Source organism: Microcebus murinus, chromosome 3 (assembly GCF_040939455.1).
Source record: "Microcebus murinus isolate Inina chromosome 3, M.murinus_Inina_mat1.0, whole genome shotgun sequence".
Classification (NCBI taxonomy): Eukaryota; Metazoa; Chordata; class Mammalia; order Primates; family Cheirogaleidae; genus Microcebus; species Microcebus murinus.
Window position 1 is genome coordinate 70761665 of NC_134106.1, and position 13413 is coordinate 70775077.

General features: G+C 49.0%; 1 protein-coding gene across 1 annotated transcript in view; it reads left to right on the top strand.

Moving 5' to 3' along the window:
* Window positions 1-2414: 2414 nt before the first annotated feature.
* The window catches only part of TCF7L1 (transcription factor 7 like 1), a 156103-nt gene continuing 145104 nt past the window's right edge, over window positions 2415-13413 (top strand). Inside the window, exons 1-3 of the mRNA XM_012774266.2 lie at window positions 2415-2950; window positions 3034-3097; window positions 3323-3450. Coding sequence (XP_012629720.2) covers window positions 2708-2950; window positions 3034-3097; window positions 3323-3450 — 435 coding nt within the window. The 5' untranslated portion in view covers window positions 2415-2707. The remainder of the gene's footprint in view (window positions 2951-3033; window positions 3098-3322; window positions 3451-13413) is intronic.

The window sequence follows — 13413 nt, forward strand, 5'->3', positions numbered from 1 at the left end:
ACTTCTACAGGTTTACTTGTGTACCTGGTTATTTCCTTAGTATACATAGATGAGTCAAAGAGTTCACGCTTTTAGAAGTTTTTCATAGGTATTGCCAAACTTCCCTTCAGAAATGTTACACAATGGCATGCCCAGCATCTGTGTGCTTCTCAGCACAGGGGCCAATGCTGGATGTTGCCAATCTGATAGATGAAAAATTGTGTCTCTATGCTGTTTCAGTTTGCATTTCTTGGAGGCTAAGAGGTGTGGTAGGCTGATGATGGCTGACTCCCAAAGATATGGCCACGACCTAATCCCTGGCACCTGTGAATGTTTAAGGACAAGCGATCTTGGCAGCTGTGATTAAGTTAAGGATCCTGACATGGACAGATTATCCAGGTAGCCCCTAAATGCCATCACAAATGTCCTTTCTTATAAAAAGGAGCCAGTCGGGGATTTGACACAGACAAGAGGAAAAGGCAATGTGACCACCGATAGAGAGATTGGGGTGTAATCACAGATAAAGGAATGCCAGCAGCCCCAGAAACTGGAAGAGAGGCGTCGAATAGATCCTTGTATCCTCCAGAGAGAGTATGGCCCTGTCAACATCGTGATTTCTACTCAGCGAAACTGATTTCATACTTTTGTCCTCCACAACTGGGAATTAACTTCTGTCGTTTCAAGCCACCAAGTTTGTGGTGATTTGTTACAGCAGCCATAGGAAACTAATATAATAGGTTTTTCATAAACATGGACCATATGGACTTTTCAAACATTATAAAAATACAATATCACACAATAATATGAACGATATAATTTTATTTATGTAAAAGTAAATCCGAATATATGTGTATGTGTTTACATATGTCCATAATTGCCTAGGAAAATGTCTGAAGTGATATATACCAAACTAGTAACAGTGGTTAACTGGAGGGAGTTAACTGAAAGTGGTTAACTAGAAGGGTCCTGTGTCCTGGGGGTGGGGGTGGGGAGGAACTGTTACTTTTTATTCAAAATAGATCTGTTTTTTAAGAATGTTTTATGAGACTGCAGAAGTGTATTATGTAAAAACTTAGAAAAGGCACATCTGCTTGTTGTAAATAAACAATATGTTGAAAGTAGAAAACAAAACTGTCTCTCTCCTTTAACCTGTCCCCTTTCCCAGAAATAGTCATTGATAATAATTTGCTTTGCGTCTTCATCTTCTTAGATTTTTTTCTATGTGGAAATAAATATGTGTGTGTAATTGTTTCAAAACAAAGAATAAAACAGTGAGTGCCATATATAGTCTTTCATAAGGGTATTTATTTCTCCAAAATCATATGTGCAGGGGCCTCATTCTGTTGAGCTGTTTGCTGCATAGACTGTCACTGCAAGAAGAATGTAGAGTGCATAACACCAACCTCCCTGATGCTTTGAACTTGCTAGTATTTGTGACTTTGTCCACTTGTGGGGTAACTCTGGAAACTCCTCTGCCAGTTGCATTTAAAATAGTCTTAGACGGTCCCATACTGCTCTCCCGTCTGCTTTTAAAATTTACGTTCTTGCCAACAGTTTCCCACTGCGGATGACAGACGTTATTCATTTGTTTTTAACTTTCTCAAACTTGTTGGAGAGAGAAGATATCTTAATGTCATTATAACAGGCACTTTTAAAAAAATGTTTTTTGAGAGATGGGATCTTACTCTCTTGCTCAGCCTCAAACTCCTGGGCTCAAGTGATCCTTCCGCCTCAGCCTCCAAAGTAGCTAGGACTACAGGCGTGCGCCCCGGAGACCGATATATTAGGCATTTTGTTAGGTATAAAGCCGGTTGGGCGTATTCCAGGGTGCCATAAAGTCCCTCAATTCCCTGCTCTGCGTATCCAGCTAGGGCTCCGAGGGACTCCAGGCAGAGGGACTGTCCTTGCGGTCTGTGTGTCCGAGGCTTTCCCGCAGGGGGCAGTGCCGCCCACCAGCGCGCCGAAGCGGTGGGAGGGGGTGTGGACCTGCGCGGAGTTCTAGGGGTTCTTTGGAAGAAAGTTAGGGGATGCGCAGGGGTGCGGGCAAGACTCGCACGGTTCGCAGGAGGCTGGGGAGAAGGCCGCCGAGGGTGCGGGGTGGGGCGCAGGAGAGGGGGTACGGGCGCGTTTGGGAGTGGGGACGGAGCAGGCTGCGGGGAGACGCAGCCCCCGGAAGGTGTGAGTGAATGGTGTGCGAGTGTGTGTGTGTGCGAGTGTGCGTGTGTGTGTGCGTGTGCGAGTGTGTGTGTGTGCGTGTGTGTGTGTGTGTGCGTGCGTGCGTGCGTGTGTGTGTGTGTGTGTGTGTGTGTGTGTGTGTGAGCGCGCCGAGGCTCTCCCGGTTCCGCGAGGCGCGCGGGTGTCAGCTTGCAGCCGGGGCTCCTCCCTCCGGCCCCCCTGCCCAGCCCGGCGGTCCCTCCCTCCTTCCCTGCTCGCCCCTCCCCGGCGGGCCAGGGGCCGGGACGCCCCGGCGGAGCAGGAGGCGGCGGCGGCGAGTTGGGGAGCCCTGCGCTCGGCGCTGCCGGAGGGGCCCGAGCCGAGCCGCCCCGGCCGGGCCGCGCCGGGCCCGCTTCCCGTGGGGCCACGCCCTGTCAAACTTTGTTGCCGCGGCGGCGGCGAGCGGAGCGGGGGGCCGGCGAGCGGGAGGGAGGGGCGCCGGGCCGGGCCGGGCCGGGCAGGGCGCGGGCGGCGAGGGGCTCCGAGAGCGGCGGCCCCGGCCCGCGGCCCCACCATGCCCCAGCTCGGCGGTGGCGGCGGCGGCGGCGGCGGCGGGGGCGGCGGCGGCTCGGGCTCCGGGGCGGCCGGCGGAGGGGACGACCTCGGGGCGAACGACGAGCTGATCCCCTTCCAGGACGAGGGGGGCGAGGAGCAGGAGCCGAGCAGCGACAGCGCTTCGGCGCAGCGGGACCTGGACGAGGTGAAGTCGTCCCTGGTCAACGAGTCGGAGAACCAGAGCAGCAGCTCGGACTCGGAGGTAAGGAGTCTCCCGCGGCCAGCCCCGTGGGACCCCGGCCCCGCGCCCGCTCACCCGCTCTCGCCTTTGTGTCTCCTCCGCAGGCGGAGAGGCGCCCGCAGCCCGCCCGGGACGCCTTCCAGAAGCCGCGGGACTACTTCGCCGAAGGTACGTGCCCGCCGGGACAGTCCCCACTCCCAAGCCCCGCTGCACTCCGCACCTCCGCCCAGGCGGCCCACAGTTTCCCCTCGCCCGTGGCCGAGCCCCTGTCCTCTGCTCCTCTCGGCGGCAGCCGCCGCGGGGCGCGCTCGCGGCCCCGGCCCTGCCTCAAGTCCCCTGCCGCGGTGCTGTCCCCGGGGCCCGAGCCTCACCCCGCCTTGGTCTTGTTCGCAGTGAGAAGGCCCCAGGACGGCGCGTTCTTTAAGGGCCCCCCCTATCCTGGGTACCCCTTCCTGATGATCCCGGACCTGAGCAGCCCGTACCTCTCCAACGGACCCCTGTCCCCTGGAGGAGCGCGCACCGTGAGTGCCCGTTGGGCGCGCCGGGGCGGGTGGGAGGCCGCGGCCGGCGGGATGCGCCCCCGGGTTGGGCCATGGAGTGGGGGATGGGGCCGCCTGCGCCGATCCTGGGCAGAACTTGTTTGCGGAGTTGAACTACTCTCTGGCGGCCGAGCGTGAGGCTGCGCTGGCTAGTGCCTGGATGAAAGTAAAGTTCCTTTAACTTCTCCCCTTTTGCGGGTTGAGGTTTTGGGGTCCACCTCTGGGACCTTCCTTGGCCTCAAATCTTTGCCTGCACCAAAGGAGAACTTGGATTGGTGCCTGCTCTGGGGGTCTTGCTTTCCTTCTTGGAAGTCGGTCAGCTTTCCCTGGTAATTGGGCAAGGGGGCCGGGGGAGCTGGGTTGGCGACGTTGCCCTCCGACTCCGGGTTCACCGGGTGGCTGCAAGCTGGTTCTTAAGAAACCCAGCATTCGTGGCGGGTTATTCACAACCCGCTTCCCCACCCCCAGCCCTCGCACAGGGGCCTCAACTTTTCTGCGGAGCTAGCTCTTGGTTTTAAACTCGCTTTCGAGGGCGACCGAGGCATTCTTCAAGTTGAGGAACTTGGCTTTTTCCCCCCTTTTGTCGCCTGCTTTTCTCATTTAAAGCAAGCGCTGCGACACTTTAAACCTGTTAATGGGCGCGCATTGTGTGCTGTGCGCTGGCATTTAGAGCGGTGATTAAGCAAATTGACCGGGCCCCAGACGACGTGCAAATGAGGGCGGATTCCTTCACCCCCTCTCAGGCTCTGGACTCCCGCCCCTCCCGCGTCGTGAGGGGCGCAGCGCTGGGCTGGCGAGGCCTTTGTGTCCCCGAGCCACCACCCCACTCCCAGACTCCCTGCCCAGTGCTGGGCCCCATGGCAGATTTGGGGGAGCGCTACCTACTGTGTGCCAGGCTTTTGCGTGCAGCTGCTTGGGCGCGACCGCACCGCACCGTGCACCGTAGTTGTTCTTTGCTTCCTGCCCAGCTTCCCGGTGCTCCCCAGTTCGCTCTAGAAGAGGGCTTGGGAGGTGGGCAGGAAATGTCCCCTTAGGAGCGAGAGGAGCAAACCCACTTATGCTAAAGCTGCCCTAAAATGATAACTAAAGGGCTGAATGGGCCGTCCCTCCTGTCATTGTAGGGCGTAGAGCCACTGCCTCCACTGGCCTCCACTGTCGGGGGTCTGTGGGGCAATCCCATCACTAAATGGGGTGTGGGGGTTGGTGGGGGAGGCTGTGACCGAGGGAGAGGAGAGTAGGGCCACACAGACCTCACAGGTTCGCCCTGTGTAGGAGAGAGGCCCTGTAGCTTTGGCCCCTGCTGGACTGGAGCACCCCAGGAAGTCCTGAATGTAAGTGTCACTTTTGCTGTGAAAGCTGGATAGGGGTCTGTGGCTGTTGCTTTTTCTCATGAATATTAAAAGGAAAAAAAGGTGTGAGTTGTGTGAAACAAGCTGCGGAAAATATATTTAGGTTTCCTCTGACTCCCTTCCATGCTGGAAGAGGTAGCTTAGTTCTGAAAGTTTTGGTGCGGTTCCTCTAACTTTGTGTGTGAGACAGTTATGCCACTGCAGTCCCATTTTTCCATTTACCATTAAAATGTCCCGAGAGGAGTCTGGGAGGTATTAGCATCTTTGTGTCAGCCCCTAGCCAGGTCCTGGTGCAGTAAAGTCACTAGAAATGTCCCAAATATGACTTCTTCTCCATCAAACAGGCTATTCCTCCACACAGGCATTTCTCCATTTTGTTTCTCCCAGGCTCTGCTGCCCCCTCCCCTCAGGAGCCCAAGTAAGAAAGATTTTGTGTCCCCTCCTTCCTTTTGCCATCCATCTTACTTTGTTCTTTTGCCTAAGAACTTCCAAAGGCTGATTCTTGCTGATACTGGGGATTCCCAATTACTAAATCCAGGCCTGGGTGGGATTTGGGAACCCTCCTTGAGGAAGCTGACCTTTCCCCTCTGCATGGCTCCAACTGTCCCTGTTCATCCCTGCAGCTGTTCCTGGCCCTGGCCCAGGTTACCATCCTCCTTTTGAGCCTCCCAGGGTACCCGTTGTCTTGGGGACATAGTATATCTCATCCCACTCCCATACCTACATCCTGTCTCCCCAGCAAATTGCCCTTAACAGAAGTTAGTTCATTTCCCCATAGTTTCAGTGTTTCTCATGTGCCTATTGCTGTGTTAGGCCTGCTTGGTTGGTTACAAAGTTCTGGGGACATTTTCTGCAGTTAGGTCTGCAGAGTAAAACCTAATTTGACCCTATCCTTGGGCATCGTGGCCAGTAAGGAAAGCAAGTGAGGAAACACTTGAGCACTTGATTGTTTGAACTATATGGTTAATGATTTTAATGATGGTGATTTTTATTTGGATGATTATATAATATTAATGTAATTACTATAATTCTTACTACAGACAAATGGTAGGTGCAGACATGGTAGCCCTCTGTTGGTTTCCCATCCTGGTAAAATGAATGTAGATAGATTTGGGGTGGAGGAAGAGGAAGGAGGTAGCTGATGAGTTGGAGGGGAAGGTGCCTGGAATATATGATCTGGTCTCTCTTTCTGGTATCTTAGCTCTTTTTTGGTTTCACCTCTAAATTGTACAACCTTAGGCTTTGCTGCTAAGTCCTATAAGGAGTATGAAATTAGATGACCCCAGTTCTTTGCTGACCTAACACTTTCTGCAAATACCAAGCCAGAAGCAAACGTGGGGATTGGCAGGACTGTTTTCAGGGTGTTAATGGACCCTAGGAGGATGGCAGGCAGCAGGATGCAACACCCTCACTCACTGGCATAATTCCTGCTGGGACAACTGGGGCTGGCCAGTTCCACAGCCTGGCCATCTCTCCCTATGCAGCATCACCTTTGACCTCCACTCTGGTTTGGCTGGAATGCTGGGAAGTGGCCTCTTCCTGAGGCTCTTTAGAGAAGAGGTCTCCTTAACATGGGATGTGTGCCAAGCCTCTGAGCTCCGATTGCCTCTTGTATGGAGCCCCAGGGACCCTGTGGCCTATGAAGAGAGTAATAACTGCCACAAACCATTTTTCACTATTTTAGTAGTCACCCTGAAATTAGACATTCATTCCTGAAAAGGCTTCACAGGTTTACTAAACCACCTCGGTGCTGTTGAATAGAATTTTGTTAGAAAAATGTGAGCTAACGAATGCATTAGAAAGTGATGCAAAAAATAGTTTAAGACAAAGAAGGGCCAAAAAGAAAATGTTGAATGTGGTTCGGCAAGCTGGCTACAAAGTGATAGAGAATTGTTTGCCTGTGACCACTGTATGAGAGCTAATGACATTTTGGAAAGGAATGCTTCTAGGTAGTGTTGCTGAGGGAGCCTGTGGTGTTTGTGTCTAATTTATAATTTTTTTTTTTTTTAGATGTGAGGTCTTGCTCTTTTGCCCAGGCTAAAGTGTAGTGGCTTGATAATAGCTTACTGTAGCCTTGAACTCCTGGGCTCAAGCGATCCTCCTGCCTTAGCCTCCTGAGTAGCTGAGACTATAGTCATGCACCTTCATACCCAGCTAATTTTTTTTTTTTTTTTTGGAGACACTGTCTCGCTTTGTTGCCCAGGCTGGAGTGAGTGCCGTGGTGTCAGCCTAGCTCACAGCAACCTCAAACTCCTGGGCTCAAGCAATCCTGCTATGTCAGCCTCCCGAGTAGCTGGGACTACAGGCATGCGCCACCATGCCTGGCTAATTTTTTTCTGTATATATATTAGTTGACCAATTAATTTCTTTCTATTTATAGTAGAGACGGGGTCTCGCTCTTGCTCAGGCTGGTTTCGAACTCCTGACCTCGAGCAATCCGCCTGCCTTGGCCTCCCAGAGTGCTAGGATTACAGGCATGAGCCACCATGCCTGGCCTCCAGCTAATTTTTTAAAAAATTTTTGTAGAGCTGGGTTATCACTATGTTGCCCAGGCTGGTCTTGAACTCTTGGCCTCAAGCAATCCTTCTGCTCAGCCTCCCAAGTAACTCAGACTATAGGCATGAGCCATTGTACCCAGCCTGCAGTTTGTAAATTTAAGAGCTGCTTTTGTGCAGCTCAAGCACAAGTTGCTCCCACCTTTCACAGACTATCTCAACTCAGATTTCTGTATGAAGTTGTTTTATGCTCGTCTTTAAGTCCTTTGTATCCCACAGCTTCCCATGAGCAGTCTTGCCAGTATCTTGGGTGTCCCTGTTTTTCCAGACACAAAGGAACCCAAGCAGAAATCTTTATATACATATAAAGAGGTTGTCTGTTTTTAGGAGTTGTATGGAAAAGCTAAGGAAAACTTTTCTTTTGGATGATCAGTATAAACATGCTGCTTTTGGTAAAATTCTTTTAAGCCATTTTATCTAAATATAACTTCTGTTCCATTTTTTTTTTCTAAATATAACTCAGAGTTTAATGAGGGCTTTTCACATGGAGTGAGCCTTTGAAAGGGCCCTGCCCATGTTGCTGAAGTTTTGGCACTTGGATTGCTGGGATGACATTGGTGACAAACTGTGGGAGGGACCTGAACCCCGTCATTCTTTTTTCTTTGGGTGGGTGGACCTGGCAGGGAATATCTGACTTAATTTGTTATAAGTTTGGAAATTTATAGTTTGGTCTCATTCTTCATTGATCTCACTTCTAGGTATTCTTAAGGAGAAAGTAGGTTAGCATATGCACAGTGCACGCATCTAACAAAGAGTGCTACTGCCTTTACAGTGACCTGCAATGATACAAGAAGAATTGGGGAATAAAAAAAATTTAAATGATTAAGGTTTTCCCACTAGAAAACCTTCTGTAATGGGAAGGCTCTACTTATATTCCAATTACAAATAATTTTTACTTGCTAAACTGGGAAAATTTAGATTTGTATCCTTAAAATTAATTCCTAGCTTCTTCAGCTAGTGTTTATTGAGTACCTGTGCTGGGCTGTAGCTAAAGGACTATGGGAGATAAGATAAGACCCAGCCTTCGCCCTAAGGCATTTAAAAATTGAGGCCAGGAGGTGGCTCAAGCCTGTAATCCTAGGGCTCTGGGAGGCTGAGGCAGGAGGTGGGAGGATCGCTTCAGGCCAGGAGTTGAAGACTATCCTGAGCAAGAGCGAGACACTTTTTACAAAAAATACATAAAATAAGGTGGTCTTAGTGGTGTGTACCATAATGCCAGCTAATTGGGAAGCTGAGGTAGGAGAATTACTTGAGCCCAGGAGTTTGAGATTGCAGTGAGGTATGATGATGCCACTACACTCTATCCTGGACAATAGAGTTGAGACTCTGTCTCAAAAAAAAAAATTTTTTTTTTTTTTTTTTTTTAGTTAGGGGCCTGGCATTGTGGTGCCTACCTATAATCCCAGCACTTTGGGAAAGCGGAAGGATCACTTGAGAGCGGGAGTTCAAGACCAGCCTGGGCAACATAGAGAGACCCCATCTCTAAAAAATGTTTTAAAACTAGCTGGGCATGGTGGCGTGTACCTGTAGTGCCAGCTACTCAGGCTGAGGCAGAAGGATTGCTTGAGCCTAGGAGTTTGGAGGCAGCACTGAGCTATGATCAGGGGCCACTATACTCCAGCTTGGGCAACAGCATGTGACCTTGTCTCTTTAAAAAAAAAAAAAAAAGATGAGATAAGACCCAGCCTTTGCCCTAAAGCTGCTGTCCTTAACCCCTGGACAGGACCTGGTTCGGGTGGCCTGTTAGGAAATGGCTGCAAGGGGCTGTACATCACCACCTGAGCTCTGCACCACCCCCCACTCACCCACGACACCCCACGCCCCTACCCACAGCCCGTGGAAAAATTGTCTTCCATGAAACCAGTTCCTCGTAACAAAAAGGTTGGGGACCATTGCCCCAAAAATTGAGTTAGGAAGAAGTAATGTTAGCACTATAATAGCACTATTTTAAGAGGCAATAAAGTCTGGAAAAGCATTTTCAGAATAAAGAGAAATTCAGAAAAACTGCTTTGGGCCAGGATGATCAAGAAAGTCAGGTTGAGGAGGTGTCTCTAAATTAGTCCCTGAAACTCAGTCATTTTTTAGGTCAGGTCATTCTTGTTAAATATATATATATATATATATATATATATATATATATATATATATCAACTTAAAACAGTACAGAGGTACTTAGAATGAAAAGTAGAAGTCTGCTTTTACTCCCATCTTGAGGTAGGAGCCAGCCCAGGGAGAACAAAGATGTGGAGGAAGGAGTTCAGGGCTACTTGGGACAATGCAGCTTATTTGGTTCCATTTGCCTGGAAGGATAAGGGTTCAGGGCATGGGAGGCCTAGAATGCCAGGGGAGGGATCTGGTCCCCTTTAAGAGGCAGCAGAGAACCATCATCAAAAGTTATGCTGGGAAGTGATGTCACTCATCCAAGTACCTAGAAAGATAATGGTGGATTAGAAGGGGAGGACCTGGAAGGAGCTAGAACAGTTAGACTCACAGGAGCCAGGGGTGAGGTGAAAAGGGCTTCAGTATATCAGAGTGGTAAGGAAGGGTAGGATGGGAGAGCCTGGGATGCTGGCCTGCACTTGTGTAGGGAGAGGGGATGCAGGGGCAGAAAGTGGCTGATGTCACAGTTACCTGCTAGTGTCCGAGCCCAGGCAGCCTAGGGAATGACTGCTGCAGATGGGGTTCCTGGCCTTCCGTCTCTGCCTCCCCAGTGCTGGACAGATGCTCACTGAATGTGTTGGCAGGAACAGCCCACACAATCATGAGAGGCGCTCATTTGAGGAACCCCTTGGTTTCACTGCAGACACATTGGGTGTGAGGGGATGGGAAGGGGTTATTGAAACTGGGTGACAGGAAGGAGCAAGGGAAGAAGGAGAGGGGATGCTTCCGGGAAGGAAGTCATCGGAGGAGGATGGAAGGGAGCACTTGGAAAGGTAGGAGAGCTGAGGGCTGAAACATGGAGGCTGGAGACCAAGAAAGGGGGTGGGGTGGTCATCAGTGTCAGGTGCCACAGAGAGAGAGGGGACTAGAAGATGAGAGAGTCAAAGAGCTATTTTTTTTTTTTTTTTTTTTGAGACAGAGTCTTACTTTGTTGCCCAGGCTAGAGTGAGTGCCGTGGCGTCAGCCTAGCTCACAGCAACCTCAAACTCCTGGGCTCAAGCCATCCTCCTGCCTCAGCCTCCCGAGTAGCTGGGACTGCAGGCATACGCCACCATGCCCGGCTAATTTTTTCTATATATATATTAGTTGGCCAATTAATTTCTTTCTATTTATAGTAGAAACGGGGTCTCGCTCTTGTTCAGGCTGGTTTCGAACTCCTGACCTCGAGCAATCCGCCCGCCTCGGCCTCCCAGAGTGCTAGGATTACAGGCGTGAGCCATAGTGCCCGGCCCAAAGAGCTTTTAGAATTCAGCAGTTAGGAAGTTATTGGGACCCTCAGAGACAAGTGTTCCAGGCAGGTGGTGGTGATAAAGGTGGGGAGGAGAGACACTGGCTCAATGCTCCCCAGTAGGATTGCCAAGTGCCCTCCCCCGCAACCCCAGACCAGAATCTGACATTGCAAGTAGCCTCCTCCCTCTACCCCGGCATTACTTCCACTTTTCACTACTGCCTACTGGAACCAGAAAGGTATTGGACAACCAGACTCTAGACAACACATTTAAGAAGCCTGGCTATGGAAAGAAGAGGGAAGGGAGGAACCACAGGCTTGGCAGAAAGTATATTCAGGATACAGGGGTGGGAACTTGTTTGTATCGCAGTGGGCAGGGCTTGAAGATGAGTGGGAGAGGTGAGAGGATGTGAGACAGCTTCACAAAGCAGGCAGGCTTCTTCCTTCATTGATAGGGGCTGGTCCTTAGTAGGCATCGTCCTCCCAATTGTACAGACCAGCTCAAGAGCTGAAGATGAGGATGTAGGGAAAGGCAGAGGTGGAGATGGCAGAAATGGAGGGTAGTGTGCATTGGCGGGCCAGATGGCTTTTTGATACTCTCAGGAAAACCAAGGCCAAGTTGGCCCGGGAGAGGGGCCTGGAATTGTGTCAGCAGGAGGGATACTACAGGCCCTTCCTTTCTACCCCATCATAGAGCCCAAAATGTTGAGAACCTTTTAGCTACATGTTAAATGATAAAATGCTTGTGCATTGATTGAAAGATGACACATCTAGGAAAATTTTCTCTCTTTATTGCCTGGAGCTGGCTGATTTTGAAGGGGGATAGAGATGGGAATCAAAATACAACTTGTTTGCAGTTAGGGGCAGATATTGGGGTGTGATAAATAATTGGGGACAGGGAAGGAATGATCACTTAAGAGCATGTAGAAAACTGCCCCAGATTGGCTAATCTATTTTATTTTTGCAGGAGGTTTTATATGTCCTGTGTTTTGTATTATCTTTTCCCAAACTGGATTAGATCTAGTGAACAATAAAATAAATGCAGTTTCCACAACCTTGGCATTTGCCGATGAGGGGGAGTGAAGGGGACTTAGCCTTTTTCTCTATACTGAATGTGCTGCCCAGGGAATGACCCTGGGACACTCTACAGTTTCTTTCTCAGGCTCACAAGGTATTGGAGATGCTCTGAGTTACCTCAATTGACAGATACGTTTGAGGTTCTAAAAAAATTTCAAAATCCTAAATCTTTCTTTCTCATTGTATGCATAATCTATAGATTTTCATGGGAAAATGAACATTTTAATTGACAAGTACACTTCAGAGTTTGAAAATAAAATCATAAAAATGTTTTCCTAAACATGGCCCTTTTGTGGAAATGATCAAGGGTATTAAACTAGTTACCTGGAGACCTGGGGACAGGAAATGAACTCATGCTCATGCTCTCAAACTGTTCTAGCAGTTTTGGAAATATATTTTCATTGCTATTCAAGAGAAAGAACAAGGCCCAGTGTGTTCATAACTGTAGAAAAAACATAAAATTCACAAAAGGACAAACTATAAATGGCTGCAAATATGTGAAACTATGTTCAACCTCCCAGGGAGTAAAAAAATGCTAATTAATACAAGAATCATTTTGGGGCCATCAAATTAACATTACAAATTTGTCTTAATAAGACTTTTCAATGCTGGCAAATGTGTAGTGTTTAATAAAACGGCAGCTCTTTTTGGCTTTTCTTGAAGGATGTAAATAGCTCCACCTCATTTGGAAAACCCTTGGCAATGGCTACTAAAACCTTAGTATTTTTCATAGCTTCTGACCTGCTAAGAAGTAGAAACTAGTTGTTCCCATTTTGCTGCTATGCAAACAGACTTGTGGAGGTCAAGTATCTTGTACAAGGTTGCACGACTGGTGATTGACAGCACAAAGATTTGAACTTGGTTGTGAGTCCAAAGTCTAGGTCATCCCAATCTACCTTCAGGACTTTACACTCATGCCTGATATAGCTTGCACCTCCACCTCTCTGGAGAAGGGCAGCTGACCTTTGATTTCCCAATTCAGAAATCCTGGTGTGAGTTAGCAGTTGGGGTGGATGGTGGGTAGATTTGTTCCAACTTTACAAATTGCACCTGGGAAGGTACCTTCCCGAATAAACAGTCGTAGAAGTGAGTGGTGGCTGCAGTTGAAGTTGTTCCTCCAGTGCTGTGCTCCAGAGGAGTGAACCTTTAGTGGGCTGCCCCAGGAGCTTCACCGTCCAGGGAAAAGGGGGTTCCCTACTAACAGCTGACCTGTTTGGAAGTTGGGGATTGTTTTTCCTTTTTGAAATCAGGGTTGGAGGAACACACAGCAAGTCTTTGGTGTAGAAGAGCAGCAGAGGAGTAAAGTCATTCACTACCCCTGCAATTTGGATTACAACATAGTTTGGTTAACAAACCAAGCTCTGGTGAACCAAGTGTGCAAATATTGTTCCCTTATGGTTCATTTCATAAAATATTTTATAAATTGGTTGCTTTAAGTTCTCTATAAATGAAAAATCAGTCCCAATCATCTATAAAAGACTATTTTAGCATTGATTATTAAAGAAACAAATAGTGAATATTTATACAGATAGTTATTTTGGGAATTGCAGAGGAGGTGTTTGTCTTCTCTCCCATC